The sequence below is a fragment of the Haliotis rubra genome, unplaced genomic scaffold, assembly GCF_003918875.1.
Source record: "Haliotis rubra isolate DU_JTF1 unplaced genomic scaffold, ASM391887v1 Scf906, whole genome shotgun sequence".
Lineage (NCBI taxonomy): Eukaryota > Metazoa > Mollusca > Gastropoda > Lepetellida > Haliotidae > Haliotis > Haliotis rubra.
This window is the reverse complement of record NW_025767642.1, coordinates 363003-390288: the sequence shown is the minus strand read 5'-3', so window position 1 is coordinate 390288 and position 27286 is coordinate 363003. Positions and strand designations below refer to the sequence as shown.

At 48.1% G+C, this 27286-nt stretch overlaps 1 protein-coding gene across 2 annotated transcripts in view; it reads right to left on the bottom strand.

Moving 5' to 3' along the window:
• Nucleotides 1-4818: 4818 nt before the first annotated feature.
• The window catches only part of LOC124264053 (integumentary mucin C.1-like), a 51759-nt gene continuing 29291 nt past the window's right edge, over nucleotides 4819-27286 (bottom strand). Inside the window, exons 8-16 of one of the 2 annotated variants that reach the window (XM_046698770.1) lie at nucleotides 21141-21223; nucleotides 20777-20822; nucleotides 9723-9766; nucleotides 9549-9618; nucleotides 9161-9189; nucleotides 6262-6561; nucleotides 5973-6093; nucleotides 5679-5730; nucleotides 4819-5213 (exon numbers count right to left, since the gene is read on the bottom strand). In XM_046698770.1, coding sequence (XP_046554726.1) covers nucleotides 4911-5213; nucleotides 5679-5730; nucleotides 5973-6093; nucleotides 6262-6561; nucleotides 9161-9189; nucleotides 9549-9618; nucleotides 9723-9766; nucleotides 20777-20822; nucleotides 21141-21223 — 1048 coding nt within the window. In that variant the 3' untranslated portion in view covers nucleotides 4819-4910. The remainder of the gene's footprint in view (nucleotides 5214-5678; nucleotides 5731-5972; nucleotides 6094-6261; nucleotides 6562-9160; nucleotides 9190-9548; nucleotides 9619-9722; nucleotides 9767-20776; nucleotides 20823-21140; nucleotides 21224-27286) is intronic. The other variant, XM_046698771.1, reaches the window with a different exon arrangement.

The following is a 27286-nucleotide window of genomic DNA, read 5'->3' as shown; positions in this document are numbered from 1 at the left end:
ACAGAGCGGTATGACAACTTCTTGTTATTACATAGAGCGGCATGACAACTTCTTGTTATTACACAGAGAGCGGGATGACAACTTCTTGTTATTACATAGAGCGGGATGACAACTTCTTGTTATTACATAGTGCGGGATGACAACTTCTTGTTATTACATAGAGCGGGATGACAACTTCTTGTTATTACATAGAGCGGGATGACAACTTCTTGTTATTACACAGAGCGGGATGACAACTTCTCGTTATTACATAGAACGACTTTTCGGTGTCGATTATTTTACACCATTATCAAGCTTAACGATCTAAACCGAAACGTACTCTATACATTTAACAAGAAGATGTCACCCATAAAGGTGTATGTTTAACTATTGACTCACCCGCTTCTAGATTGCTGGTCTAATAATTAGATTCTAATCGTGTTTGTCTTGCCATGGTAATGCCGTAAAACTCGTTTATCTGGACGGGGGCGTTCAATGTATCGTCTGGGTTAACGAATCGCAGATAGGCAGTGGTTTCACAAATGAGTGAGTGAGTAAATATTTAGCGTCACATGGTTTCACAAATGACATTACATGGGTTCTTCCCCGTACTCCCCATATACCCAGTTTATATTAGCAGCGTCACGACATGACATGTTAACCAATACAGACTAGTCACTAATGCATATACCCTAATCTGCACAAGCCACCCGGATGAGTGGGACTAAACCATTGTGCCACACTAGGAGAACAGGTTGAGGTAGTCGGGATTGTCCCCTATGCTGAACCCTTCATAGGCTAGTACAGCTATTATCAGACAGAACTGAGGTATACATTCACATGTAACGGAAAGGTACATCTAATGCAGCCTGTGTTCGCATGAAGTCGACTTTGTTGTTGTCGATATTCGCGGGACTGGGAATCTCGGTGTTGGGTTTCTTGTGTTGTTGTGCTCGTGGTTATTGAAGGGTTGGGGCAAACCTTACAGGTGTCAGTTGCACGTCTTAAGTCAGGTTCTTTTAGATTTGATTAATGAACTTCGTTCACCTTACCATAATGTTTTACTCTAGTTTCAACAAACTTTAAAAAGTGACGTTTACAAAGTATTAACTTAACAGTTTGATATTTACGCGTGTTTGTACCTGAAGTACGGGGAACCCCGAGTGGAACAATGTGTACGGGCCATTTCCATCCAAACACTGAATGTCGCTAATGTCGAACTTGTTTGACAAGTAACAACGTGCTCGGAAACGTTTTGGTAGACAGTAATTAGCGACTATACTGTACGTTCTATTTACACCCAGGCCTACTTAGAGGTACAACATTTACATGATATACATCTCAATATACAGGTATACAATATGCATCAACAACTTCGCCGAACAGTGAGAGCAGATCAGAGTACAATATTCAATTGCAAAACATCGGCTTATTAAGTGGTAATAAGCTTATTCCTATCATTGCACGTTAAATAGATATAAGCAAAAATCATGTATTGTTTGTGTGTATTGGGTGTCCAGTATACCCATCAATGTGTTCACTGAGCTGACATTTCTGATATATTTACTCAAATATTTATATCTGCTAGATATATAAGCATCACATGCAAGTAAAACATGAATTTCATTTTCTATGTAAGTTTTCTCAGTAAGCCTACATTGAGGACATTATCATACATAGTATGACGGTACATTAGTGTAGCCTCTGTCATAAATGGAACATTTCTGTATCTAAATCTTGTAAAACATATTCTCAGTTGTAGACAATAACAATGTATAGATAGTTTTCAAATACTACTATCCTACACACAAACGTCTGATCACGTTTAGCGTCGATCCCACTAGGTTCAAGAAAACGATTTCTACTGTACGTATGCTCAAGACATTCCGTTGTATTTTCCATGTTATGAAGCGCTATTCATGGCCAATGGTTCATGGTTTGAGTGTTCCGACAGGTTCTCCTGTCCACGAGGAGATGGTGTGGCCGTCGCGGTCGCCCAAGGAGGTCACACTATTTACTTCTTCTGTTCCAACAGTTTTATCAGTATAGATCATCGAACATCATGCAGTATTTTTTCAATAAAATCATGTAATCCACTTTTCATCGACGCGGTTGTTACCTGATTGACAGCAGTATGATACACATATATTTTCATAATAATGCACAAACTACGTCCAATGTGGGATCCCATTTAACAAGTGTCTCATTGTCTTAATTTGATTGAGTATAGAAAGTTCTGTCCCGGACGAGTCCTTAATTTGCATTAAGTGTCGACTTTAAGTTGAACGTAAAACCAACAAACAACGAAATGTAATACAATTTCTAAATGTACTATTAAAATAACACAGAAATATTGAACAGTATTCAACTTTATTTAAAAATTACAAAGTCATTACCATGGCATTACATTGTACGGTGGCAGTACAACAGGCAAAGGTTGTATCAATACAATAGCAGGATAACAGGCAAAGGTTGTATAAATACAATAGCAGTACAACAGGCAAAGGTTGTATGAATACAATAGCAGTACAACAGGCAAAGGTTGTATGAATACAATAGCAGTACAACAGGCAAAGGTTGTATGAATACAATAGCAGTACAACAGGCAAAGGTTGTATGAATACAATAGCAGTACAACAGGCAAAGGTTGTATAAATACAATAGTAGTACAACAGGCAAAGGTTGTATCAATACAATAGCAGTACATCAAGCCTTAACATTGGTCATAGCTAAAATGCCAGTCCTTATATTCTCCGGACGTAAACCACTCGAAGTTTGTTCAGGATCACGTTTTGGCGATAAACGTTGAAGTTGCGGTGGCTGACTGAGTTGAAATTGTGGTGTGTGGGTTATTTTCCATAATCTTCTTGCCATGTCGAGACGAAGATTTTCAGAAAATACACGATGACAAATCTTTGACATGCATGGCGCAGAGATGTCCTGTATCAACAGCGGTGGTAACTTGAACCTTAACCACAGGGATATCTGTCGACTTGTCAAGAAACGTTTGGCCACCGTTGAAGTATCGAGTCGTCATTGATCATGCGCAGTACTACGCTATAGAAACATTACCATGCCCCGCAAGAATCCCCATGAACCTAACCCAACATCTTCAGGACTATCTTGGTCACAAAGTCGAACAAAGCTGGAGATCCTCCAGTTCAAAACCTACAGGAATTGGCAGCCACTCCATAAGGAATTGCAGAGCGATTCCGATGATGAAATCTCTTGATTACCGGGATGTCCGCACCAGGTGTTCATACATTCACAATGTTCATTACTGGAAGAATGTGTCACAATCAGATTGGCGGCGTAGTCATGGTCACCATACTTTCTGGCACTGTTGAGATCCACGTTTTTGCTTCGTTTATGCCTCTCATTTTGCAGAGAAATTGTTACCACATTTCAATATCAGTTTTGTTTTTGTTGGAGTCAGTACAATATGTTACAGTTACTATTTTGATGGGCGAAACTTCGTTGCAAGGCATATGCTACAACATGTAGTGTTTTCGTACTTTTCTTGATTATAGATCATGTGTAAACATTAATCATTCTGATACTGAACACAAGAAAAGATATAAAAATACATGCATCAGAGCCAAGAGACTTCAAGCTGCACTCCCAACGTCATATCACCAGTAGAGGAAACAATGTAACACTTTAGGGTGTCAATAATAATTACTGTAAAATAAGCAAAAGATCAATGTGAAAAAAACGCACATATGGAACAATATCATTCTTTGGGAAGTATGTTTGGGATTTCCGATAAGATATGTACATAAGATCATAGTGATGTTAGCACCAGTTAGTATCGATCCATACCACAAAAATGAATGTTAGGATCACAATACATCAACGTCCACTTCATGTCCATGATGACTGAGTGAACTGTCTCGACTGTGTGCTGACAAGTGTACATTGACTCACCACAAAATATGTACAAATATGCGTCAAAACAAGAAATGTCATCATCTACGTTATTTCGATTTCTTTGATAAAATCGTTACAAAAGCAGTCCAGGTCGTTAGCTATGGATGTCTCGGAAGTATGTCCCTTGTATGGCCATGAGGCGAACACTCAGTGATTACACAGCTGTACATAGCAATCAGTTGTAACGTCGGTATCCAGTAACTATGGTCCAAATGGACAAAACATATATTTGGTAGATATATCTAACACAGAATACAAGGCAGTAATTGTGTTCAAGGATGACAATCGGTAAGTAGTATGTGAAATGGATAGTAAAGAAATAAAATCATTTCTAAATAGGTGCCGTCATTTTCAATTTGGCTGAGATGGCCCCTCCAGAATAAAATATTCAGGGGTGCCATCCCCCGACAGTCTGTTGTGCGCATCCCCAGTCTGTTGTATGTACTATTTATGTCAGGCGTGACAGGAGCGTCACCCTTGCCAATCTGTTGTATGTACTATCTACGCCAGGTGGTCTCAGGGTCTCAGTCTGTTGTATGTACGCCACGCCTTGTCCAGTCTCTGTTGTATGTACTATCTACGCCAGGCGTCGGTCTGTTGTATGTACTATTTATGTCAGGCGTGGTCTCAGGAGCGTCACCCCTCGCCAGTCTGTTGTATGTACTATCTACGCCAGGCGTGTCCAGTCTGTTGTATGTACGAGGCGCCATCTTTGTCCAGTCTGTTGTATGTACTTTCTACGCCAGGTGTGGTCTCAGGCGTGGTCTCACGAGCGCCATCTTTGTCCAGTCTGTTGTATGTACTATCTACGCCCGGCGTGGTCTCAGGGCGCCATCCTTGTCCAGTCTGTTGTATGTACTATCTACGTCTCACGAGCGCCCAGTCTGTTGTATCGCCAGTCTGTTGTATGTACTATCTACGCCAGGCGTGGTCTCAGGAGCGTCACCCCTCGTCCAGTCTGTTGTATGTCGTCATCTGCCAAGCGTCTCCCTTCTCCAGAACTACGCCAGGCGTGGTCTCAGAAGTACTCTGCCAGCTGGAGTACCGCCCTTCACCTGTTTCACCGGGACTTGCTGCGCTAGGGAATACACAGCCGCCCCAGTCATATCATCTGTGATGTCCACGTAGTCCCCCTGGTCGCCGGCAGAGGGAGCCACCCCCAGCCCGTTGTCGCCTCCCTCTACGATGACGTCATACTCATCTGTGAGGTCACAGGGTACTTGTTGTGCAGCTGACACCTTGATGACATCGGGGACAGTTGATGCCAGGACATCTGTACCAGGCGAGGAAGTGTTTGTGGGAATCTTGAAAGAAGAAATATAAATTAGAGTTGATTTTACCACACTTCCACGTACGCGTACGTGTTTAAAGAGAAATCGTACTGACTGGTGATTACAGTTTGCTTGGTAACGACCGCGGAACGTCGTTTTGTGATATTCACTTACCTAGAATAAATGACATTTGGTTTACATAGCTTTCAGCCGTGGGAGCCATGCCAATCTACACTTATCGGATACACAAAGTCCTTGGTTAAAAATATACATCAACGGTATTTAGAGTCCAGCTGATCGGTACGTTTGTTACTGTTGAAGTAAGAAGTGGACTGCCAGCAGTTTGGTAAAAAATATATTACAACATTGTGAAGTATCAATTAACATCCATTCAAAGTGATATTTAAACTAGACATAATGTGTTAGAACTGTTTAAAATCTACAGATGTGTTTGACGCATACAGAGCGTACAGACAAGATAAACGTGAGACAACTAACCAGTCCTAGAGATGTGCGGGAACCAGTCGGCTTGGCTCCGTCTTCTGTATGTCTGTATATATGGGAGGAAACAGCATCAGTGTAAGTGAAGGGGAACTTCATTGCTGACGTCAAGTTACAAACATTCTGATTCCTTCACACTGGATGTAAAGAACTTCTGATATAGGGATTTTACTTCAAGCCTTTGTTTATGTCTGAATGTAATTATGTTTAAACACACGATTGTCAATGCTTTGAAGTCTGACAATGAAGGTTGAAAATCGACTAACGTGTCATGGCATTAAGGATGAGTACCTTCGCCTGGAGCCACATACACGCCAAAGGAGTACGACGACAACCGCGATGACGACACCTCCAACGAGTCCTCCAACGACAGCTCCGACGAGCACTCCCATCTTAGGTGAGTCCCGCTTGTGTGTGAAAGCGTACGGAATGATTATGACAAAGATTCAGTTGATAATTCGTTATAAATACTTTCCTGATATAAATTATGTACTATTTTGATCAATTCCCCATTGACTCATGGCATTCAACAGAACTGTGACTACATAAGCTGTATGAGTTGTAGTAGAGGCTGTAGTACCCTTGGCTGGACCAGTTGGTTGAGAGGTTTTACTGGAGACTGTAGCTCCAGAGGTTGTGGCTGAGGCCGCAGTGGTAGTGGTTGTATTACGGGTGGTTGTGGTTGAGGCCGCAGTGGTAGTGGTTGTATTACGGGTGGTTGTGGTTGAGGCCGCAGTGGTAGTGGTTGTAGCACGGGTGGTTGTGGTTGAGGCCGCAGTGGACGTGGTTGTATTACGGGTGGTTGTGGTTGAGGCCGCAGTGGACGTGGTTGTATCACTGGTGGTTGTGGCTGATGTTGTATCATTGATCTCTGTTGTACCTTGTAATGGAGAGTGATGTTAAAGGTTTGTAGCATGTCCTATTGTTTTTGCCGCGTTGATTACCCTATGCTTCACATGTCTGTTTTGGGTAATGTTTGTACCTTTACACAAACACAGATAGCTTTATTGCTCAGAAATCACAGATGCTACAACATTACCAATTCATTTGTTGCTTGCCGAGTTCTGCGACATGAGGGCGGTGGGGTAGTCCAGTAGTTAAGGTGTTAGCACGCCACGCTGAAGACCCGGGTTCGATTTCCCACATAGGTACAATGTGTGAAGCCCATTTCTGGTGTACTAATAGCGACGTGAATATATACTCACTCACTCAATGTGTCATGAACATCATTCTTTGAAGAAAGAAACGATCAACGAACTATTTCTTAATGATATTTAATTTAATTTATTACATTATTACTTGTAAAACTGTCAAATTTCAAAACGGGACCATTTCCTAGAAAATACATGTTTGTAATTCAGTTTGTGATTTAGTTTGTAGTTCATTTTGCGACGTGAATATATACTCACTCACTCAATGTGTCATGAACATCATTGTTTGAAGAAAGAAACGATCAACGAACTATTTCTTAATGATATTTAATTTAATTTATTACATTATTACTTGTAAAACTGTCAAATTTCAAAACGGGACCATTTCCTAGAAAATATATGTTTGTAATTCAGTTTGTAATTTAGTTTGTAGTTCATTTTGTAATTCAGTTTGTATTTCAGTTTGTAATTCAGTTTGTAATTCAGTTTGTACTTCAGTTTGTATTTCAGTTTGTGTTTCAGCTTGTAATTTAAATTGTATTTCACTTTGTAATTCAGTTTGTATTTCAGTTTGTGATTCAGTTTCTATTTCAGTTTGTAATTCAGTTTGTAATTCAGTTTGTATTTCAATTTGTAATTCAGATTGTATTTCAGTTTGTAATTCAGTTTGTATTTCAGTTTGTAATTCAGTTTGTAATTCAGTTTGTATTTCAGTTTGTAATTCAGTTTGTATTTCAGTTTGTATATCAGATTGTATTCCAGTTTGTATATCAGATTGTAATTCAATTTGTATTTCAGTTTGTATTTCAGTTTGTAATTCAGTTTGTATTTCAGTTTGTAATTCAGTTTGTAATTCAGTTTGTATTTCAGTTTGTAATTCAGTTTGTAATTCAGTTTGTATTTCAGTTTGTATTTCAGTTTGTCTATCAGATTGTATTTCAGTTTGTATTTCAGTTTGTACTTCAGTTTGTAATTCAGTTTGTAATTCAGTTTGTATTTCAGTTTGTCTATCAGATTGTATTTCAGTTTGTATTTCAGTTTGTAATTCAGTTTGTACTTCAGTTTGTATTTCAGTTTGTAATTCAGTTTGTAATTCAGTTTGTATTTCAGTTTGTAATTCAGTTTGTAATTCAGTTTGTATTTCAGTTTGTCTTTCAGATTGTATTTCAGTTTGTATATCAGTTTGTAATTCAGTTTGTAATTCAGTTTGTATTCCAGTTTGTATTTCAGTTTGTCTATCAGATTGTATTTCAGTTTGTAATTCAGTTTGTTTTTCAGCTTGATATTAAATTGTATTACAGTTTGTATTTGAGTTTGTAATTCAGATTGTATTTCAGTTTGTAATTATGATTGTATTTCAGTTTTATTTCAGATTGTATTTCAGTTTGTATTTCAGCTTGTAATTCAAAATGTATTTCACTTTGTAATTCAGTTTCTATTTCAGTTTGTAATTCAGATTGTATTTCAGTTTGTAATTCAGATTGTATTTCAGTTTGTATTCCAGTTTGTAATTCAGTTTGTAATTCAGTTTGTATTTCAGTTTGTAATTCAGATTGTATTTCAGTTTCTATTTCAGTTTGTAATTCAGATTGTATTTCAGTTTGTAATTCAGTTTGTAATTCGGATTGTATTTCAGTTTGTAATTCAGTTTGTATTTCAGTTTGTATTTCAGTTTGTAATTCAGTTTGTAATTCAGATTTGTATTTCACTTTGTAATTCAGTTTGTACTTCAGATTGTATTTCAGATTGTATTTCACTTTGTATTTCAGTTTGTCGATTGTATTTCACTTTGTTTTTTAGATTGTATTTCAGTTTGTAATTCAGTTTATAATTCAGATTGTATTTCAGATTGTATTTCAGTTTGTAATTTAGATTGTATTTCAGTTTCTATTTCAGTTTGAAATTCAGTTTGTAATTTAGTTTGTATTTGTAATTCATTTTCATTAATAGTCCCGTTGCGTGGGCCTGCAACACAGGACGAGACAGTCAGTGAGTATGGTTTTACACAACCTTGAGTAATATATACGGCGAGGGACACCTGAATGGGCTTCACACATTGTACCAAGGACCAGACAAGTTGTGGATACTTAATGATCCATGACTGACTGACTGACAGAGTTTGGTTTTACGCCGCTTTTAGCAATATTCCAGCAACATCACGGCAGGGGACACCAGAAATGGGCTTCACATATTGTGCCCATGTGGGGATTCGAACCCGGGTCTTCGGCGTGACGAGCCAACGCTTTAACCATTAGGCTACCCCACCGCCCCTAATGATCCATGAAAACGTAGCACTTCCTCCTCGTCAACTGAATCGCCAATACTTACATTTATTGAATTCCGCCACGAAGTCGCACCTGCAAGACACAGTAATAACCTTCAATCTTGCTAGTATACATGATGCATTGAAAATTCGTGTTGTTGGCTGTATCTGTTTCTTATATTGTCACACAGTCCCTGATCACCACTGATAATGCAAGGTACCTAATTATGATCACGGAGGCGTCAAACTTAGTAGTGGCCTCCGCCTCTGACTAAAAGAGGTAATTCATTAGTTTTAGTTTTTCTTCACCAGGGCAATGTTAGATGAAATTTTGCTTGAGTCAGGCATTTATGAATGGATATAGACTTTTTCCTATAAGTACTCACTGACCGATATGATAACATAGTCAGAACAACGGCAAAGTATTTATTCTATCCTGAGATAATCTATTACCTTATTGATTTCGGACATTGCATCCCACAGATCCGCATTTCAGATAGGGTAAAGGAACATGACAACTCAACTGAAATTAATAGACATAAAATTATGATAGAAAACAAACATACAACAACTAACTAAATTATAAATATATAAAATCACCTTCTGGTACATAATCGTTCATATTACCTGGTCCTCTACATGCACCATTCACTTGACTCCGAACTTTGCATCTGGAAACACAATGGACATATTCAACACATAAGGAAATCACAGTGTTACGATTCAATAAAGCCTTTCCCCCCCACCCCCCCACCATCAAGATAATAGGATGCAGAGAATACTGAGGAAGTATAATCAACAAAAGTTTAAACAAACGCGAATATGTATCGACTCACAAATCAACAACGTGAGCGTGCCATGGTTAAACTGGATAAACGGTTGTCAGACTACACAAAGTCCGAGGAGTGATGTGCAACAGGGTCCTCCCCTGGGTACGACACGCCGAGGACTCCTGTCCAACATGGTCGTCCCCTCGGTACGACACGCCGAGGACTCCTGTGCAACAGGGTCCTCCCCTGGGTACGACACGCAGAGGACTAGCGTGTAACAGGGTGCTCACTGGGTACGACACGCCGAGGACTCGTGTGCAACAGGGTGCTCACAGGGTAGGACACGCCGAGGACTCCTGTGTAACAGGGTCATCCCATGGGTACGACACAGCGAGGACTCTTGAGCAACAGTTCCGTCCCTTGGGTAAGACACGCCGAGGACTCCAGTGCAACAGTTCCGTCCCTGGGTAAGACACGCCGAGGACTCCTGCGCAACAGGGTCCTCCATTGGGTACGAGGACTCCTGTGCCTACAGGTTGCTCACAGGGTGCTCACTGGGTACGACACGCCCAGGACTCCTGTGCAACAGGCTCCTCCCTGGGTACGACACGCAGAGGACTCGCATGTAACAGGGTGCTCACTGGGTACAACACGCCGAGGACTCGTGTGCAACAGGGTGCACACTGGGTACGACTCGCCGAGGATTCGTGTGCAACAGTTCCGTCCCCTTGGTACGACACGCCGAGGACTCCTGTACAGCAGGGTCCTCCACTGGGTACGAGGACTCCTGTGCCACAGGGTGTTCACAGGGTGCTCACTGGGTACGACACGCAGAGGACTCCTGTGCAACAGGGTCGTCCCCTGGGTACGACACGCCGAGGACTCCTGTGCAACAGTTCCGTCCCCTGGGTAAGACACGCCGAGGACTCCTGTGCAACAGGGTCCTCCATTGGGTACCAGGACTCCTGTGCCACAGGTTGCTCACAGGGTGCTCACTGGGTACGACACGCCGAGGACTCCTGTGCAACAGGCTTCTGCCCTGGGTACGACACGCCGAGGACTCCTGTGCAACAGGCTTCTTCCCTGGGTACGACACGCAGAGGACTCCTGTGCAACAGGCTCCTCCCTGGGTACGACACGCAGAGGACTCCCGTGTAACAGGGTGCTCACTGGGTACAACACGCCGAGGACTCATGTGCAACAGGGTGCACACTGCGTACGACTCGCCGAGGACTCGTGTGCAACAGGATCCTCCACTGGGTACGACGACTACTGTGCCACAGGGTGCTCAAAGGGTGCTCACTGGCTACGACACGCCGAGGACTCCTGTGCAACAGGCTTCTTCCCTGGGTACGACACGCAAAGGACCCCTGTGCAACAGGCTCCTCCCTGGGTACGACACGCAGAGGACTTCTGTGCAACAGGGTGCTCCGCTGTGTACGTAACGCAGAGGACTCGCATGTAACAGGGTGCTCACTGGGTACAACACGCCGAGGACTACTGTGCAACAGGGTGTTCACTGGGTACGACACGCCGAGGACTAATGTGAAACAGGATCGTCCACTTGGTACGACACGCAGAGGACTCGTGTGCAAAGGGTCCTCCCATGGGTACGACACGCCGAGGAATCCTGTGCAACAGGGTCCTGACTGTGTACGACACGCCGAGGACTCCTGTGATCAGGGTCCTCCTGTGCAACACGGTCCTCACCTGCGTACGACTCGCAGAGGATTCCTGTGCAACCGGGTGCTCACTGGGTACGACACGCCAATGACACGTGTGCAACAGGGTGCTCACTGGGGACGACAAGCACAGGACTCCTGTGCAACAGGTTTCTCCCCTGGATACGTCACGCAGAGGACTTCTGTGCAACAGGGTCCTCCTCTGGGTACGACATGCCGAGGACTCCTATGCAACAGGGTCCTGCCCTAACCGATGGGAAGCCACAAGACGAGGTCTCATGTGCAACAGGGTCCTCCCCTGGGTACGAGGACTCCTGTGCCGCAGGGTGCTTACAGGCTGCTCACTGGGTACGACATGCCGAGGACTCCTGTGCAACAGGGTCGTCCCCAGGTTACGACACGCGGCGGACCTGCGTACGACTCGCCGAGGACTCCTGTGCAACAGGGTGTTCACCTGTGTACGACTCGCCGAGGTCTCCTGTGCAACAGGGTGCTCACTGGGTACGACTCGCCGAGGACTCGTGTGCAAAAGGGTGCTCACTTGGAATGACACACGAGGACTCGTGTGCAACAGGGTGCTCACTCGGTACGACATGCAGAGGACTCCTGTGCAACGGGCTCCTCCCCTGGGTACGACACGCAGAGGACTCGCGTGCAACAGGGCCCTCCCCTGGGTACGACACACCGAACTCTAGTGTGCAACAGGGTGATCATTGGGTACTACACGCCAAGGACTCCTGTGCAACAGGGTCCTCCCCTGGGTACGACACGCAGAGGACTCGCGTGTAACTGGTTGCTCACTGGGTACGACACGCGGAGGACTCGTGTGCAACAGGGTGCTCACTCGGTAAGACATGCAGAGGACTCGTCTGCAACAGGGTCCTCCCCTGAGTACGACACACCGAGGACTCGTGTGCAACAGGGTGCTCACTGGGTGCGACACGCCAAGGACTCCTGTGCAACAGGGTGCTCACTGGTTACGACACGCCGAGGAGTCGTGTGCAACAGGGTGCTCACTGGGTACGACAAGCCGAGGACTCCTGTGCAACAGGGTCCTCCACTGGGTACGAGGATTCCTGTGCCACAGGGTGCTCACAGGGTGCTCACTGGGTACGACACGCCGAGGACTCCTGTGCAACAGGGTCGTCCCCTGTGTACGACACACAGAGGACTCCTGTGCAATAGGGTCCTCCTCTGGGTACGACACGCAGAGAACTCGCGTGTAACAGGGTGCTCACTCTGTAAGACACGCCCAGGACTCCTGTGAAACAGGGTCCTCCCCTGGGTACGACTCACTGAAGACTCCTGTGCAACAGGGTGCTCCTCTGCAAAAGGGTCCTTCCCTGCGTACGACTCGCCGAGGACTCCTGTACAACAGGGTCCTCCTGTGCAACAGGGTCCTCAACTACGTACGACTCGCAGTGGACTCCTGTGGAACAGGGTGCTCACTGGGTACCACACGCCGAGGACTCGTGTGCAACAGGGTGCACACTGGGTACGACTCGCAGAGGACTCCTCTGCAACAGGCTCCTCCCCTGGGTACGACACGCCAAGGACTCTTGTTCAACAGGGTCCTCCCATAGGTACGACTCGACGAGGACTTCTGTGCAACAGGGTGCTCCGCTGTGTACGTAACGCAGAGGACTCGCATGTAACAGGGTGCTCACTGGGTACAACACGCTGAGGACTACTGTGCAACAGGGTGTTCACTGGGTACGACACGCCGAGGACTAATGTGAAACAGGATCGTCCCCTTGGTACGACACGCAGAGGACTCGTGTGCAAAGGGTCCTCCCATGGGTACGACACGCCGAGGAATCCTGTGCAACAGGGTCCTCACTGTGTACGACACGCCGAGGACTCCTGTGATCAGGGTCCTCCTGTGCAACAGGGTTCTCACCTGCGTACGACTCGCAGAGGATTCCTGTGCAACCGGGTGCTCACTGGGTACGACATGCCAATGACACGTGTGCAACAGGGTGCTCACTGGGTACGACAAGCACAGGACTCCTGTGCAACAGGTTTCTCCCCTGGATACGTCACGCAGAGGACTTCTGTGCAACAGGGTCCTCCTCTGGGTACGACATGCCGAGGACTCCTATGCAACAGGGTCCTGCCCTAACCGAGGGGAAGCCACAAGACGAGGTCTCATGTGCAACAGGGTCCTCCCCTGGGTACGAGGACTCCTGTGCCGCAGGGTGCTTACAGGCTGCTCACTGGGTACGACATGCCGAGGACTCCTGTGCAACAGGGTCGTCCCCAGGGTACGACACGCGGCGGACCTGCGTACGACTCGCCGAGGACTCCTGTGCAGCAGGGTGTTCACCTGCGTACGACTCGCCGAGGACTCCTGTGCAACAGGGTGCTCACTGGGTACGACTCGCCAAGGACTCGTGTGCAAAAGGGTGCTCACTTGGAATGACACACCGAGGACTCGTGTGCAACAGGGTGCTCACTCGGTACGACATGCAGAGGACTCCTGTGCAACGGGCTCCTCCCCTGGGTACGACACGCAGAGGACTCGCGTGCAACAGGGCCCTCCCCTGGGTACGACACACCGAGCTCTAGTGTGCAACAGGGTGATCATTGGGTACTACACGCCAAGGACTCCTGTGCAACAGGGTCCTCCCCTGGGTACGACACGCAGAGGACTCGCGTGTAACTGGTTGCTCACTGGGTACGACACGCGGAGGACTCGTGTGCAACAGGGTGCTCACTCGGTAAGACATGCAGAGGACTCCTGTGCAACAGGCTCCTCCCCTGGGGACGGCACGCAGAGGACTCGTGTGCAACAGGGTGCTCACTGGGTGCGACACGCCAAGGACTCCTGTGCAACAGGGTGCTCACTGGTTACGACACGCCGAGGAGTCGTGTGCAACAGGGTGCTCACTGGGTACGACAAGCCGAGGACTCCTGTGCAACAGGGTCCTCCACTGGGTACGAGGATTCCTGTGCCACAGGGTGCTCACAGGGTGCTCACTGGGTACGACACGCCGAGGACTCCTGTGCAACAGGGTCGTCCCCTGGGTACGACACACAGAGGACTCCTGTGCAATAGGGTCCTCCCTGGGTACGACACGCAGAGAACTCGCGTGTAACAGGGTGCTCACTCTGTAAGACACGCCCAGGACTCCTGTGAAACAGGGTCCTCCCCTGGGTACGACTCACTGAAGACTCCTGTGCAACAGGGTGCTCCTCTGCAAGAGGGTCCTTCCCTGCGTACGACTCGCCGAGGACTCCTGTACAACAGGGTCCTCCTGTGCAACAGGGTCCTCAACTACGTACGACTCGCAGTGGACTCCTGTGGAACAGGGTGCTCACTGGGTACCACACGCCGAGGACTCGTGTGCAACAGGGTGCACACTGGGTACGACTCGCAGAGGACTCCTCTGCAACAGGGGCCTCCCCTGGTACGAGGACTCCTGTGCGACAGGGTGCTCGAAGGGTTCTCACTGGGTACGACACTCAGAGGACCCCTGTGCAACATGGTCGTCCACTGGGTACGACCCGCCGAGGACTCGTGTGCAACAGGGTCCTCCCCTGGGTACGACACGCAGAGGACTCCTGTGAAACAGGCTCCTCCCCTGGGTACGAGACGCAGAGGACTTCTGTGCAACAGGGTGCTAACTGGGTACGACACGCAGAGGACTCCTGTGCAACAGGTTTCTCCCCTGGGTACGACACGCAGAGGACTTCTGTGCAACAGGGTCCTCCTCAGGGTACGAGGACTCCTGTGCCACAGGGTGCTCACAGGGTGCTCACTGGGTACGACACGCCGAGGACTCCTGTACAACAGGGTGCACACTGGGTACGACTCGCAGAGGACTCCTCTGCAACAGGGGCCTCCCCTGGTACGAGGACTCCTGTGCGACAGGGTGCTCGAAGGGTTCTCACTGGGTACGACACTCAGAGGACCCCTGTGCAACATGGTCGTCCACTGGGTACGACCCGCCGAGGACTCGTGTGCAACAGGGTCCTCCCCTGGGTACGACACGCAGAGGACTCCTGTGAAACAGGCTCCTCCCCTGGGTACGAGACGCAGAGGACTTCTGTGCAACAGGGTGCTAACTGGGTACGACACGCAGAGGACTCCTGTGCAACAGGTTTCTCCCCTGGGTACGACACGCAGAGGACTTCTGTGCAACAGGGTCCTCCTCAGGGTACGAGGACTCCTGTGCCACAGGGTGCTCACAGGGTGCTCACTGGGTACGACACGCCGAGGACTCCTGTACAACAGGGTCCTCCCCTGGGTACGACACGCAGAGGATTAGCGTGTAACAGGGTGCTCACTGGGTACGACACGCCGAGGACTTCTGTGCAACGGGGTGCTCACTGGGTACGACACGCCGAGGACTCCTGTGCAACAGGGTCCTCCCCTGGGTACGATACGCCGAGGATTAGTGTGCAACAGGGTGCTCACTGGGTACGATACGCCGAGGATTAGTGTGCAACAGGGTGCTCACTGGGTACGACACGCCGAGAACTCGTGTGCAACAGGGTCCTCCCCTGGGTACGAAACGCCGAGGATTAGTGTGCAACAGGGTGCTCACTGGGCACGACATTCCAAGGACTTCTGTGCAACAGGGTGCTCACTGGGTACGACACGCCGAGGACTACTGTGCAAAAGGGTCCTCCCCTGCATACGACACGCCGAAGAATCCTGTGCAACTGGGTGCTTAGTGGGTATGGCAATACGGTCCTCACCTGGGTACCACTCGCCTAGGACTCCTGTGCAACAGTGTCCTCACTGGGTACGACACGCCGAGGACTCCTGTGCAACAGGTGCTCACTCCTCCTGTGCAACAGGGTCCTCCCCTGGGTACGACACGCAGAGGGACTCCTGTGAAACAGGCTCCTCCCCTGGGTACGAGACGCAGAGGACTTCCTGTGCAACAGGGTGCTAACTGGGTACGACACGCAGAGGACTCCTGTGCAACAGGTTTCTCCCCTGGGTACGACACGCAGAGGACTTCTGTGCAACAGGGTCCTCCTCAGGGTACGAGGACTCCTGTGCCACAGGGTGCTCACAGGGTGCTCACTGGGTACGACACGCCGAGGACTCCTGTACAACAGGGTCCTCCCTGGGGTACGACACGCAGAGGATTGGCGTGTACCAGGGTGCTCACTGGGTACGACACGCCGAGGACTTCTGTGCAACAGGGTGCTCACTGGGTACGACACGCCGAGGACTCCTGTGCAACAGGGTCCTCCCTGGGTACGATACGCCGAGGGATTAGTGTGCAACAGGGTGCTCACTGGGTACGATACGCCGAGGATTAGTGTGTGCAACAGGGTGCTCACTGGGTACGACACGCCGAGAACTCGTGTGCAACAGGGTCCTCCCCTGGGTACGAAACGCCGAGGATTAGTGTGCAACAGGGTGCTCACTGGGCACGACATTCCAAGGACTTCTGTGCAACAGGGTGCTCACTGGGTACGACACGCCGAGGACTACTGTGCAAAAGGGTCCTCCCCTGCATACGACACGCCGAAGAATCCTGTGCAACTGGGTGCTTAGTGGGTATGGCAATACGGTCCTCACCTGGGTACCACTCGCCTAGGACTCCTGTGCAACAGTGTCCTCACTGGGTACGACACGCCGAGGACTCCTGTGCAACAGTGTCCTCCTGTGCAACAGGGTCCTCACCTGCGTACGACTCGCCGAGGACTCCTGTGCAACAGGGTGCTCACTGGGTACGCCTCGCAGAGGATTTGTGTGCAACAGGGTGCTCACTTGGTATGACACGCCGAGGAATCCTGTGCAAGAGGCTCCTCCTCTGGGAACGACACGCCGAGGCCTCGTGTGCAACCGGGTGCTCACTGGGTCAACAAGCAGAGGACTCCTGTGCAACAGGTTTCTCCCCTAGGTACGACACGCCGAGGACTCGTGTGCAACAGGGTGCTCACTGGGCACTACACGCAGAGGACTCCTGCTCAACAGGCTCCTCCCCTGGGTACGACACGCCGAGGACTCTTGTTCAACAGGGTCCTCCCATAGGTACGACTCGACGAGGACTTCTGTGCAACAGGGTGCTCCGCTGTGTACGTAACGCAGAGGACTCGCATGTAACAGGGTGCTCACTGGGTACGACACGCAGAGGACTCCTGTGCAACAGGTTTCTCCCCTGGGTACGACACGCAGAGGACTTCTGTGCAACAGGGTCCTCCTCAGGGTACGAGGACTCCTGTGCCACAGGGTGCTCACAGGGTGCTCACTGGGTACGACACGCCGAGGACTCCTGTACAACAGGGTCCTCCCCTGGGTACGACACGCAGAGGATTAGCGTGTAACAGGGTGCTCACTGGGTACGACACGCCGAGGACTCCTGTGCAACAGGTTTCTCCCCTGGGTACGACACGCAGAGGACTTCTGTGCAACAGGGTCCTCCTCAGGGTACGAGGACTCCTGTGCCACAGGGTGCTCACAGGGTGCTCACTGGGTACGACACGCCGAGGACTCCTGTACAACAGGGTACTCCCCTGGGTACGACATGCAGAGGATTAGCGTGCAACAGGGTGCTCACTGGGTACGACACGCCGAGGACTTCTGTGCAACGGGGTGCTCACTGGGTACGACACGCCGAGGACTCCTGTGCAACAGGGTCCTCCCCTGGGTACGATACGCCGAGGATTAGTGTGCAACAGGGTGCTCACTGGGTACGATACGCCGAGGATTAGTGTGCAACAGGGTGCTCACTGGGTACGACACGCCGAGAACTCGTGTGCAACAGGGTCCTCCCCTGGGTACGAAACGCCGAGGATTAGTGTGCAACAGGGTGCTCACTGGGCACGACATTCCAAGGACTCCTGTGCAACAGGGTGCTCACTGGGTACGACACGCCGAGGACTACTGTGCAAAAGGGTGCTCACTGGGTACGACACGCCGAGGACTACTGTGCAAAAGGGTCCTCCCCTGCATACGACACGCCGAAGAATCCTGTGCAACTGGGTGCTTAGTGGGTATGGCAATACGGTCCTCACCTGGGTACCACTCGCCTAGGACTCCTGTGCAACAGTGTCCTCACTGGGTACGACACGCCGAGGACTCCTGTGCAACAGTGTCCTCCTGTGCAACAGGGTCCTCACCTGCGTACGACTCGCCGAGGACTCCTGTGCAACAGGGTGCTCACTGGGTACGCCTCGCAGAGGATTTGTGTGCAACAGGGTGCTCACTTGGTATGACACGCCGAGGAATCCTGTGCAAGAGGCTCCTCCTCTGGGAACGACACGCCGAGGCCTCGTGTGCAACCGGGTGCTCACTGGGTCAACAAGCAGAGGACTCCTGTGCAACAGGTTTCTCCCCTAGGTACGACACGCCGAGGACTCGTGTGCAACAGGGTGCTCACTGGGCACTACACGCAGAGGACTCCTGCTCAACAGGCTCCTCCCCTGGGTACGACACGCCGAGGACTCTTGTTCAACAGGGTCCTCCCATAGGTACGACTCGACGAGGACTTCTGTGCAACAGGGTGCTCCGCTGTGTACGTAACGCAGAGGACTCGCATGTAACAGGGTGCTCACTGGGTACAACACGCCGAGGACTACTGTGCAACAGGGTGTTCACTGGGTACGACACGCCGAGGACTAATGTGAAACAGGATCGTCCCCTTGGTACGACACGCAGAGGACTCGTGTGCAAAGGGTCCTCCCATGGGTACGACACGCCGAGGAATCCTGTGCAACAGGGTCCTCACTGTGTACGACACGCCGAGGACTCGTGTGCAACAGGGTCCTCCCCTGGGTACGACACACCGAGGACACGTGTGCAACAGGGTGTTCACTTGGTACGACACGCCGAGGACACGTGTGCAACAGGGTGCTCACTGGGTACGACTCGGAGAGGATTCCTGTGCAACAGGGAGCTCACTGGGTACGACACGCAGAGGACTCGTGTGCAATAGCGTGCTCACTGGGTATGAATTACCGAAGACTCGTGTGCAACAGGGTCATCCCCTGGGTACGACTCGCCGAGGACTCGTCTGCAACAGGGTGCTCATTGAGTACGACTCGCCGAGGACTCCTGTGCAACAGGGTCCTCCCTTGGGTACGAAACGCAGAGGACTCGCGTGTAACAGGTTGCTCACTGGGTAAGACACGCAGAGGACTCATGTGCAACAGGGTGCTCACTAGGTACGACACGCCGAGGACTCGTGTGCAACAGGGTGCTCACTGGGTATGACACGCCGAGGACTCGGGTGCGACAGGGTCCTCCCCTACGTACGAATCGCCGAGGACTCGTGTGCAACAAGGTGCTCACTTCGTAAGACACGCCGATGACTCGTGTGCAACAGGGTCCTCCCCTGAGTACGACACGCAGAGGATTAGCGTGTAACAGGGTGCTCACTGGGTACGACACGCAGAGGACTCCTGTGCAGAAGGGTCCTCCCCTGGGTACGACACGCTGAGGACTCGTGTGCAACAGGGTGCTCACTGAATACGACACGCAGAGGACTCATCTGGAACAGGGTGCTCACTGGGTACGACACGTCGAGGACTCGTGTGCAATAAGTTGCTCACTGGGCACGACTCCCCGAGGACTCCTGTGCAGCAGGTTGCTCATAGGTTACGTAGAAATCAACGTCTTTACCTGCTTGACGTGTTGGCACGAAATTCATAACACGTTGTGAATGGAATAGTTGTCCTAATCCATTATATACATTACCCAATAGTAAAACATCCCATACTTCTGTAATAGCATATATGTTACAGAGAGTGTGTGAAACCAGGGATTTCACGTAATCCCTAAAGGAGTCAGTGATTTCGTCAAACTACCGTGATCCACATGGATTTCAAATAATACCTATAGTTTCAAGGGATTTCATGAAATTACTGAAATATTGGCTCAGTGATTTCATTAAACCCCTGCCTGCCTTTAATGAAATTATGTTTATAATGCGAGTACAGAGTATATGCTGATAAAATTCATTTGTTGGGACAAGATAGACTGTTATGACACCGGCTATTACACTTCACTTCAAATATAGATTTTATGCAAACACAACAGTAGCATGGAGTATTCGAAGCTGCATTAACGATTTGCTCAAACCGCCATATGACAGACAGGTGGGTGGTAGCCATGATGTGAAAGCTATTATTGCTGGTGTTAAGTCGAAAGGCGATGTAAAACCGAACCCACTCACTATCTGGTTTAACGCTCTTGCATAATTTGACAGTGAGTTGATCAACTATTTACATACGGTTATGTCTCAAAAGAAATACAACTACATACTCGAAATCTACGTCTATCTGCTGAGGGGCACCTGTTTGGTTTGTACCTGAAACATATATGACAGTGACAAAGTTGAAACAATACATGGTGCTACTTTGCAACGGTTATTTGACTGTAACAGTGTGATAGAAAAGCTGTTATCCAGAACTGTGTCGACTATATCCTCAGTCAACTTCTAATGAGTGTCTTTCATACATAATATTTCTATCAGAAAGCATCGTCTCAACAACACATAGAATCTAGATACTACCAGAGTGTCGGCAACACTGAATGATGCACATTTTGCCATTATGTATACTGAATATTTAACATTGGAAAACATCGGTAATTTGAATGCAGAGTAAGAGAAGGAACATTAACTTACTGGTTGTTGTAATAATCAGTTGTTTGACCCAACACCGTAGCTTGGAACACTCCTTTGACATGTTGCATGTTAGTTTGTTGACGCTGAAGAAATAATGCCATGCTATAACCATATACACAGGTGTCGGCGTAGAATGAGAACAGGTGTTCAAATGTGTTTGTATCACTCAGGCAACAATCCAAACCCAGTCAACCTCCGGCATCTGGGAAGACCAGCCAATTAACTCACTTCGGTCACATTGACTCACTAGGTCTAACCTATATAGGGAAATTGACGCTTTCAATGTGACCTTGACATATTATATCGGTACAGTTCTCATGATATTTTTTTTTTTTTTTTTGCTGTTGAATACATGGACTCAAAAAGTGTACAACAGTATGAGATACATTGGTACACAAGCTGTGATGGGTTCGAGATACCCATGATTACCTCAATGACCACACTCTGTGCAAAGATTGCAAAATGTCACCAGAATGAGATGATAAATGTCATCAATTTGGAAAGTTGATTTACAACCAAAAAGGATCAGATCAACCTGGAAATTAATAATACCTGTGTGTGAGCAGTTTTGTTCAATCCACTGGGAAATATGGTGGCTCATACTATGGTGGCTCATTCGGGCCATCGCTTTATCGCCCTGAAAAATCTAGGCGATATTGCGACAAAGCAATAGCACGACACGATTTTGCGATATGGCCACACGATATAGCGATATTGCGATACAGCCCCAAAACGAAATAGCGATAACACGACACGATATGACGATAGCAAGACACGATATGGCGATAGCAAGACACGATATTGCGATAACACGACACGAAATGGCGATAACACGACACGAAATGGCGATAACACGACACGAAATGACGATAACACGACACGAAATGGCGAAACAGCGATATTGCGATATAGCGATACGGCGATAATGCGATATAAACAGGCGATAGTGCGACATAACGATATGTTGTTACAGCAATACTGCGATAAAGCGAAATTGCGATAATGCGAAATGGTTAAGCGACATGGCGAAACAGCGATACTGCGATATGGCGATAAAGCAATATATTCATCTTTATATGAGTTTGTGTGTATGTGGTATGTACTTATGTGTATTTGTGTGATGCGTCCATGTTGTATTTGAATGAGTATCGTATTAGTTTAAGTGAGAAAGCAAAAACTTTCTAGGGATTTCACGTAATGATAATATTCGTGTATGCAAATGGATTTTATGCAATAGTAATACAAAAAGGGGTTCCCTACGAAAATCTTCATAGGTATTTGGTTTATTTGTATAGCTATAATTAGCAAAAGCATTCAGAGTATCTTTCCAGAAAATAGTCTGTACAGATTTTGAAAGCTTGTGTGGAAAGTCGCTACCAAACAGTGTAAGGTTTGAATTTTTGTGGAAGTGTTTCTATCAGCAGGTGTTTCCACTTTCTATCGTAGTTTGGTTGTATTACTTTTCTAATCCATGTTACTTTCAGGGCATCGACATAGGCATATATGTCGATCATGCCCAGCCCACCCTCAACAATTGGTCTACAAACTACTGTTCGTTTAATTTTGTCAGGTTTGTTATCCCAGAGAAAACCAAATAACATACTATTTAATTTTTTTTAAAAACACACCAGGTGGATTGGGCAGAGTAAGGAAAAGGAAATTTAATTTGGAAATGAGCAGTGACTTGATAATAGCAATTTTACCTATAGGGGTTGTAGTTCTCTTCATCCATCGTTAAATAATTTCTTCAATTTCATATAGCTTACTTTCATAATTTAGCTTAATCATCTTGTTAATATCATTCGAGAAAATTATCCCCAAGATCTTAAAGTTTTCTGGGTTCCAACGAGTAGTATATATAATGGGGGTACGAAGTCAAGTCCAACAAAAGCCTCTGCAAAGCCTTATTTCACAAATAAGGCTTTTGTCAGGCTCTTAGATCTCGCCCCATTACCCCTACTACTTTTTCCCGACCTATAAAAAGTTCAGACACCAGCAGGATACGAACCCTCGCATGTATACCTCACAGCCCCACCACTCAACCGACTGAGCTACCTGGGACTTAGCTGACGTATCTCGGTTTAACGGGTCCATCCTGAGATTGCATCATCCAAAGCTGGGCTGCGTCTATAATAGCTCCACGTGCCGCTATGACACTATTGTGCCGCTATGTCACGTTGGCCTCGATGAAACAGTTTAATGTGAATCGCCTATGATCTCTTTGGTGTTCGTAATAAAGGCTTGCTGGGCTTTTCGTACTCCCTGTTCTATGTATTTTTTTTCTCGTCCTCGCTGATAGCAGACTTACGAGACTTGGATCGAATATCTTGTTTCATTTTGTTATATTTTGTGAGTTCAGAGAGGATTGAACGAAACTCCTCCTCTGAGATCTTACTGTCAGTGAGTGCCGTGGAAATACGCTCACTTACCGTGTTCAGCTTTGCTTCGGCCAGAACCCTGATCTCGTTGTGTTTCAATGCCTTACGATGCAGTCTGCGTGATGCAAACTTAAGCACCAACCATAACAACCCTGCCACCCCAGCTGTTATTTCGATGCCTAGCACTACGGGTGTAGCCACGATGGTAGCTAACAACCCAACACCTGCCGCCCCTAGCCCCATGCTGGTTGTCATAAGGGCAGTATCAGCCCCATCCACGATATTGAAAGCTCTATGGTACTTCTTACATAGTGCTTTCAGCGTGTCGCGGTCTTGTTCTAGTTGGCGTTTTACATCACATAACTGTCTCAAGCGGAACCCGTCTACGGTTTCCAGGGTCTTCGCTAATTCCTCTACGACTGGGTACAGACCCATTCTGTGTGCCTATAATATATTTGGTGAAATATTTTTTAATTGAGCTTCAGTTAATAGCTGATCAATGTACTTGAGGCCTAAAAGGTTTAGATTCCTGTTTAGGAAGATACGGGAAATGTCAATAGGTGCCATCTGGTCTCTGCTAACATCCATCCCCCCTCCTATTAAGGGTCTCATCAATGTCCGTTGGCGGGTTAATCGTATGACGATGCAGCAACACAGTGGTGCGAAACGCTTGTGTCGATGTAGTATCACCCCGGGTAAAAGTTGCAGGCTTAAATTATTAATATTGGGATCAATACTGGGATTAAGCGAGATGTCTATGATGAGTGTGGAGCCTGGTTCCATAGTCATGGTATCGGGGGAGTCGGCCCTTAGCTCTGACTCCACGGATGAAACTAACTTGTTGCCTTTCCCCCCATGTACTCGAGAAACTATCACCCTATCATAACTTGGAATGAAAGACGTGAGCATGAAGCCGTTGTTCCTTATTTCGGTGACATATCCACGTTCATTTAAAGAGATGTAAGGTGCGGTGAGGGTCACGTTGACCAACCATTTGGGTTCCTTTATGTCTACCATAGGCATCGGCCTATACACGTAGCCGTCATAGTACAGGGTGTACGCGGCGTTGACCTGGATGGGAGAATCGAATCCCTACGTGTCCCCTAGGTCGTTAAGCGTAGCGTTGGGGTGATGACTGGTCATTGCTATAATACTATTACGATATAGTTTCCAACTGGTTTTCTGATAATAGTTCAGGGGTGCACTTCACCCCAATGAAGTGTATGTTGTCGAGTAGGAAGATCTTGGTTAGTGATATCGTGTCTTCCACGATCACTGTGACTCCCTGCAGACTGGTTTTGGAGTCGACACCCACCCGCACATAAACGGTGCAAACGTGATACTGGTGTCGTTTCACCCACCCGAGTTTGATCCCCTTCACGATTTCGACATCATCCCGCGATGGTTCCCCTAGGTAGACTTTGATGATCAGAGTGGCGTTACCCGGTAGGCTCGTCAGGATGTTGGCCACGCCAGCAAATTCAGACACCAACTGCAATGTCACGTCTTGCACTCCCGGTTTACCCGATAGCATACCCATACTGGTGACTGGGCTGATGATTACGCTACGCCTCTGAGCCGGGAGGTAAGCCACGAGCAGGGTTCCGTTGTTCACGACTTTGTTTAGGTAGTTGTCTTTGTTATCCGTGAACACGTAGGGGGAGCAGAGCCTAATATTGAGAAACCAGTCGCCTTTAGCGGGTAACAACACCCACTTGTCATCTTCGGTGAAGACGAGCGTACATGGTTTGTTTTGGGCGACGGTAGTGCTCTCAACATCGTCTAAGTCGAACAGTTTGCCCCAGAAGGATGGGTATATTATCCATTTATCATCACCGGTGTTGACTAAGGTGTACCGAGTGTTGACGACCGCTCTTGAGGTATCTACTATATCACCTAGGGCTCCACCGGAGGGGACTTCAACGCGTTTGTAAATGTTGTTTTTTAATTGCAAGGTGTACAATTTACCATCTACTCCGGGGTCGTCGAATCCGCGTGTATCCCCGAGGTCGGAGATCCCCACATTGATGCATTTTTTCAACTTCATTCCGGGGCCTTGTGCGCTGGTCATTTTATGTGCAGCGTTATGCTGAGGTATCCTATATTCACGGGATTATGATTTATATCTAACACCGATATTATCAGTTCAGGGATGTTGCCCTGAGTCAACCTCTTATACTGCCGCGGTGAAAACGACTCGGTTCTGCCGTCGTTGTATTTTTCCGTTTTCACCGGTACTGCTCTCAGTATCGTGGAAGGGTGCCCACCTTCATTGTTGTCCGTTGTGCTCACCTGGCCAAGATGAATGCACAGCTCTCGGTACGGTACTAGGTCGGGTAACTTCGTGCCTGTGACGGTAGTTGTTGGTTTTATCTCGTCAGGCGGCATACCGAGTGTCCTCGCCAATGGTCAACCGAGCCTCAAGGAGTTTCTTCCGTTGTTGATTAACACCACTGTGCCGTTTGAGTCGTTCATCTTGAGTTCGGGTCCCAGGGGTTTGAAGACCTCGTCGCTTAGAGAGCACACGCTGTAGTAGCCGTCAGTTATCTGGCTGCGAGCTCCACTGACGAACAGCTAATTGTTGCTGGCGTTGATGTTAGTCCATCGCGGTAGGTAGGTGATATCGCAGAGTGCGACTTTGAGTTGACCAGACGTGTTATCGATCGCGTGCGTCAGCTGAACGGCCTCGCCGCTCGTTATTCCTGGAAGTGTTATGTACATGTTAGAGTATACATGCTCATTACATAATAGTTTTAAAATGTACTCCCAAGGAGGAGCATCCTCTCAAGGAGTGTCTTACTCCCCTGGAGTGGTTTACCCTAAACTGGACATAGATTTCCCCCCACATGAAGATCGTAGTCGCTGATGGGCTGTATTTCGATGCCCAGTTCATAGATGTGTTCGATCGGTATAGGTTTTCGGTGACTAACGCCAAGGTAGTTCATGCTTGGTTCAACACACCGATGCAGTTCTGGCAGAATCAAATCAACTTCGCCGTGTGGTGCGCTACAACAGGGTGTGGTGTGACATTAACAGACACTCGGCGTGGACTGCTGAGTCAGTCTGTGTTCACGTTCCACGTGTACTACCAGGTCAGACGTATCCTCAATGAGATCAGCACCCCGCTCCCACAGGACAAGGCGTGGAACGCAGTAAACAACCAGTACGATAGACGGGCCTACGAACGCGTTTGCAACGAATTCGAACTAGACACGAAGACGGATTTGCGTTTGCCTGGACCAAACCACGGGTTGGGTATCCCGATCGTTCACAACATGCCCCTCGTGGATGCCAGCGAGAAGATGAAAGAATGGGGTAACAAGTCGGATCATATCACAACGAACGAGTGGGATGACCGTTACATAGCTTTCGACAACAGCAAGGATTACCGAGTCTGGAGGTTCGAGCAGGGGGTAGCGGATGACTGGAAAAAGTTCATGTTGGACACGTCGAGAGGGTTCACTCGTGCCGGGGTAATCAGGTTGAACGACTCGATTCGAACGTACGTGTGGGCGCTGTTGGGTGCGCAGACGCAAACGCGTTCCAACATCCTCGGTAAGGGGACTGCTTACGACGCTCAGAAACAGTTCGTTGTTAACGTTGAGGATGCTATCAATTCTCCAGTTGATCTCCCGAGTGCTATCAAACGCTACCAAGACGTGTTGGAATGCGCCGGTCGAAAGTCGACTACGTCTTCGACGTGGGGCTGTACATGGCTCCGAGCGATATGCAACTGAGAGTCAAAAAGTGGTGGGCTACAACAACGAA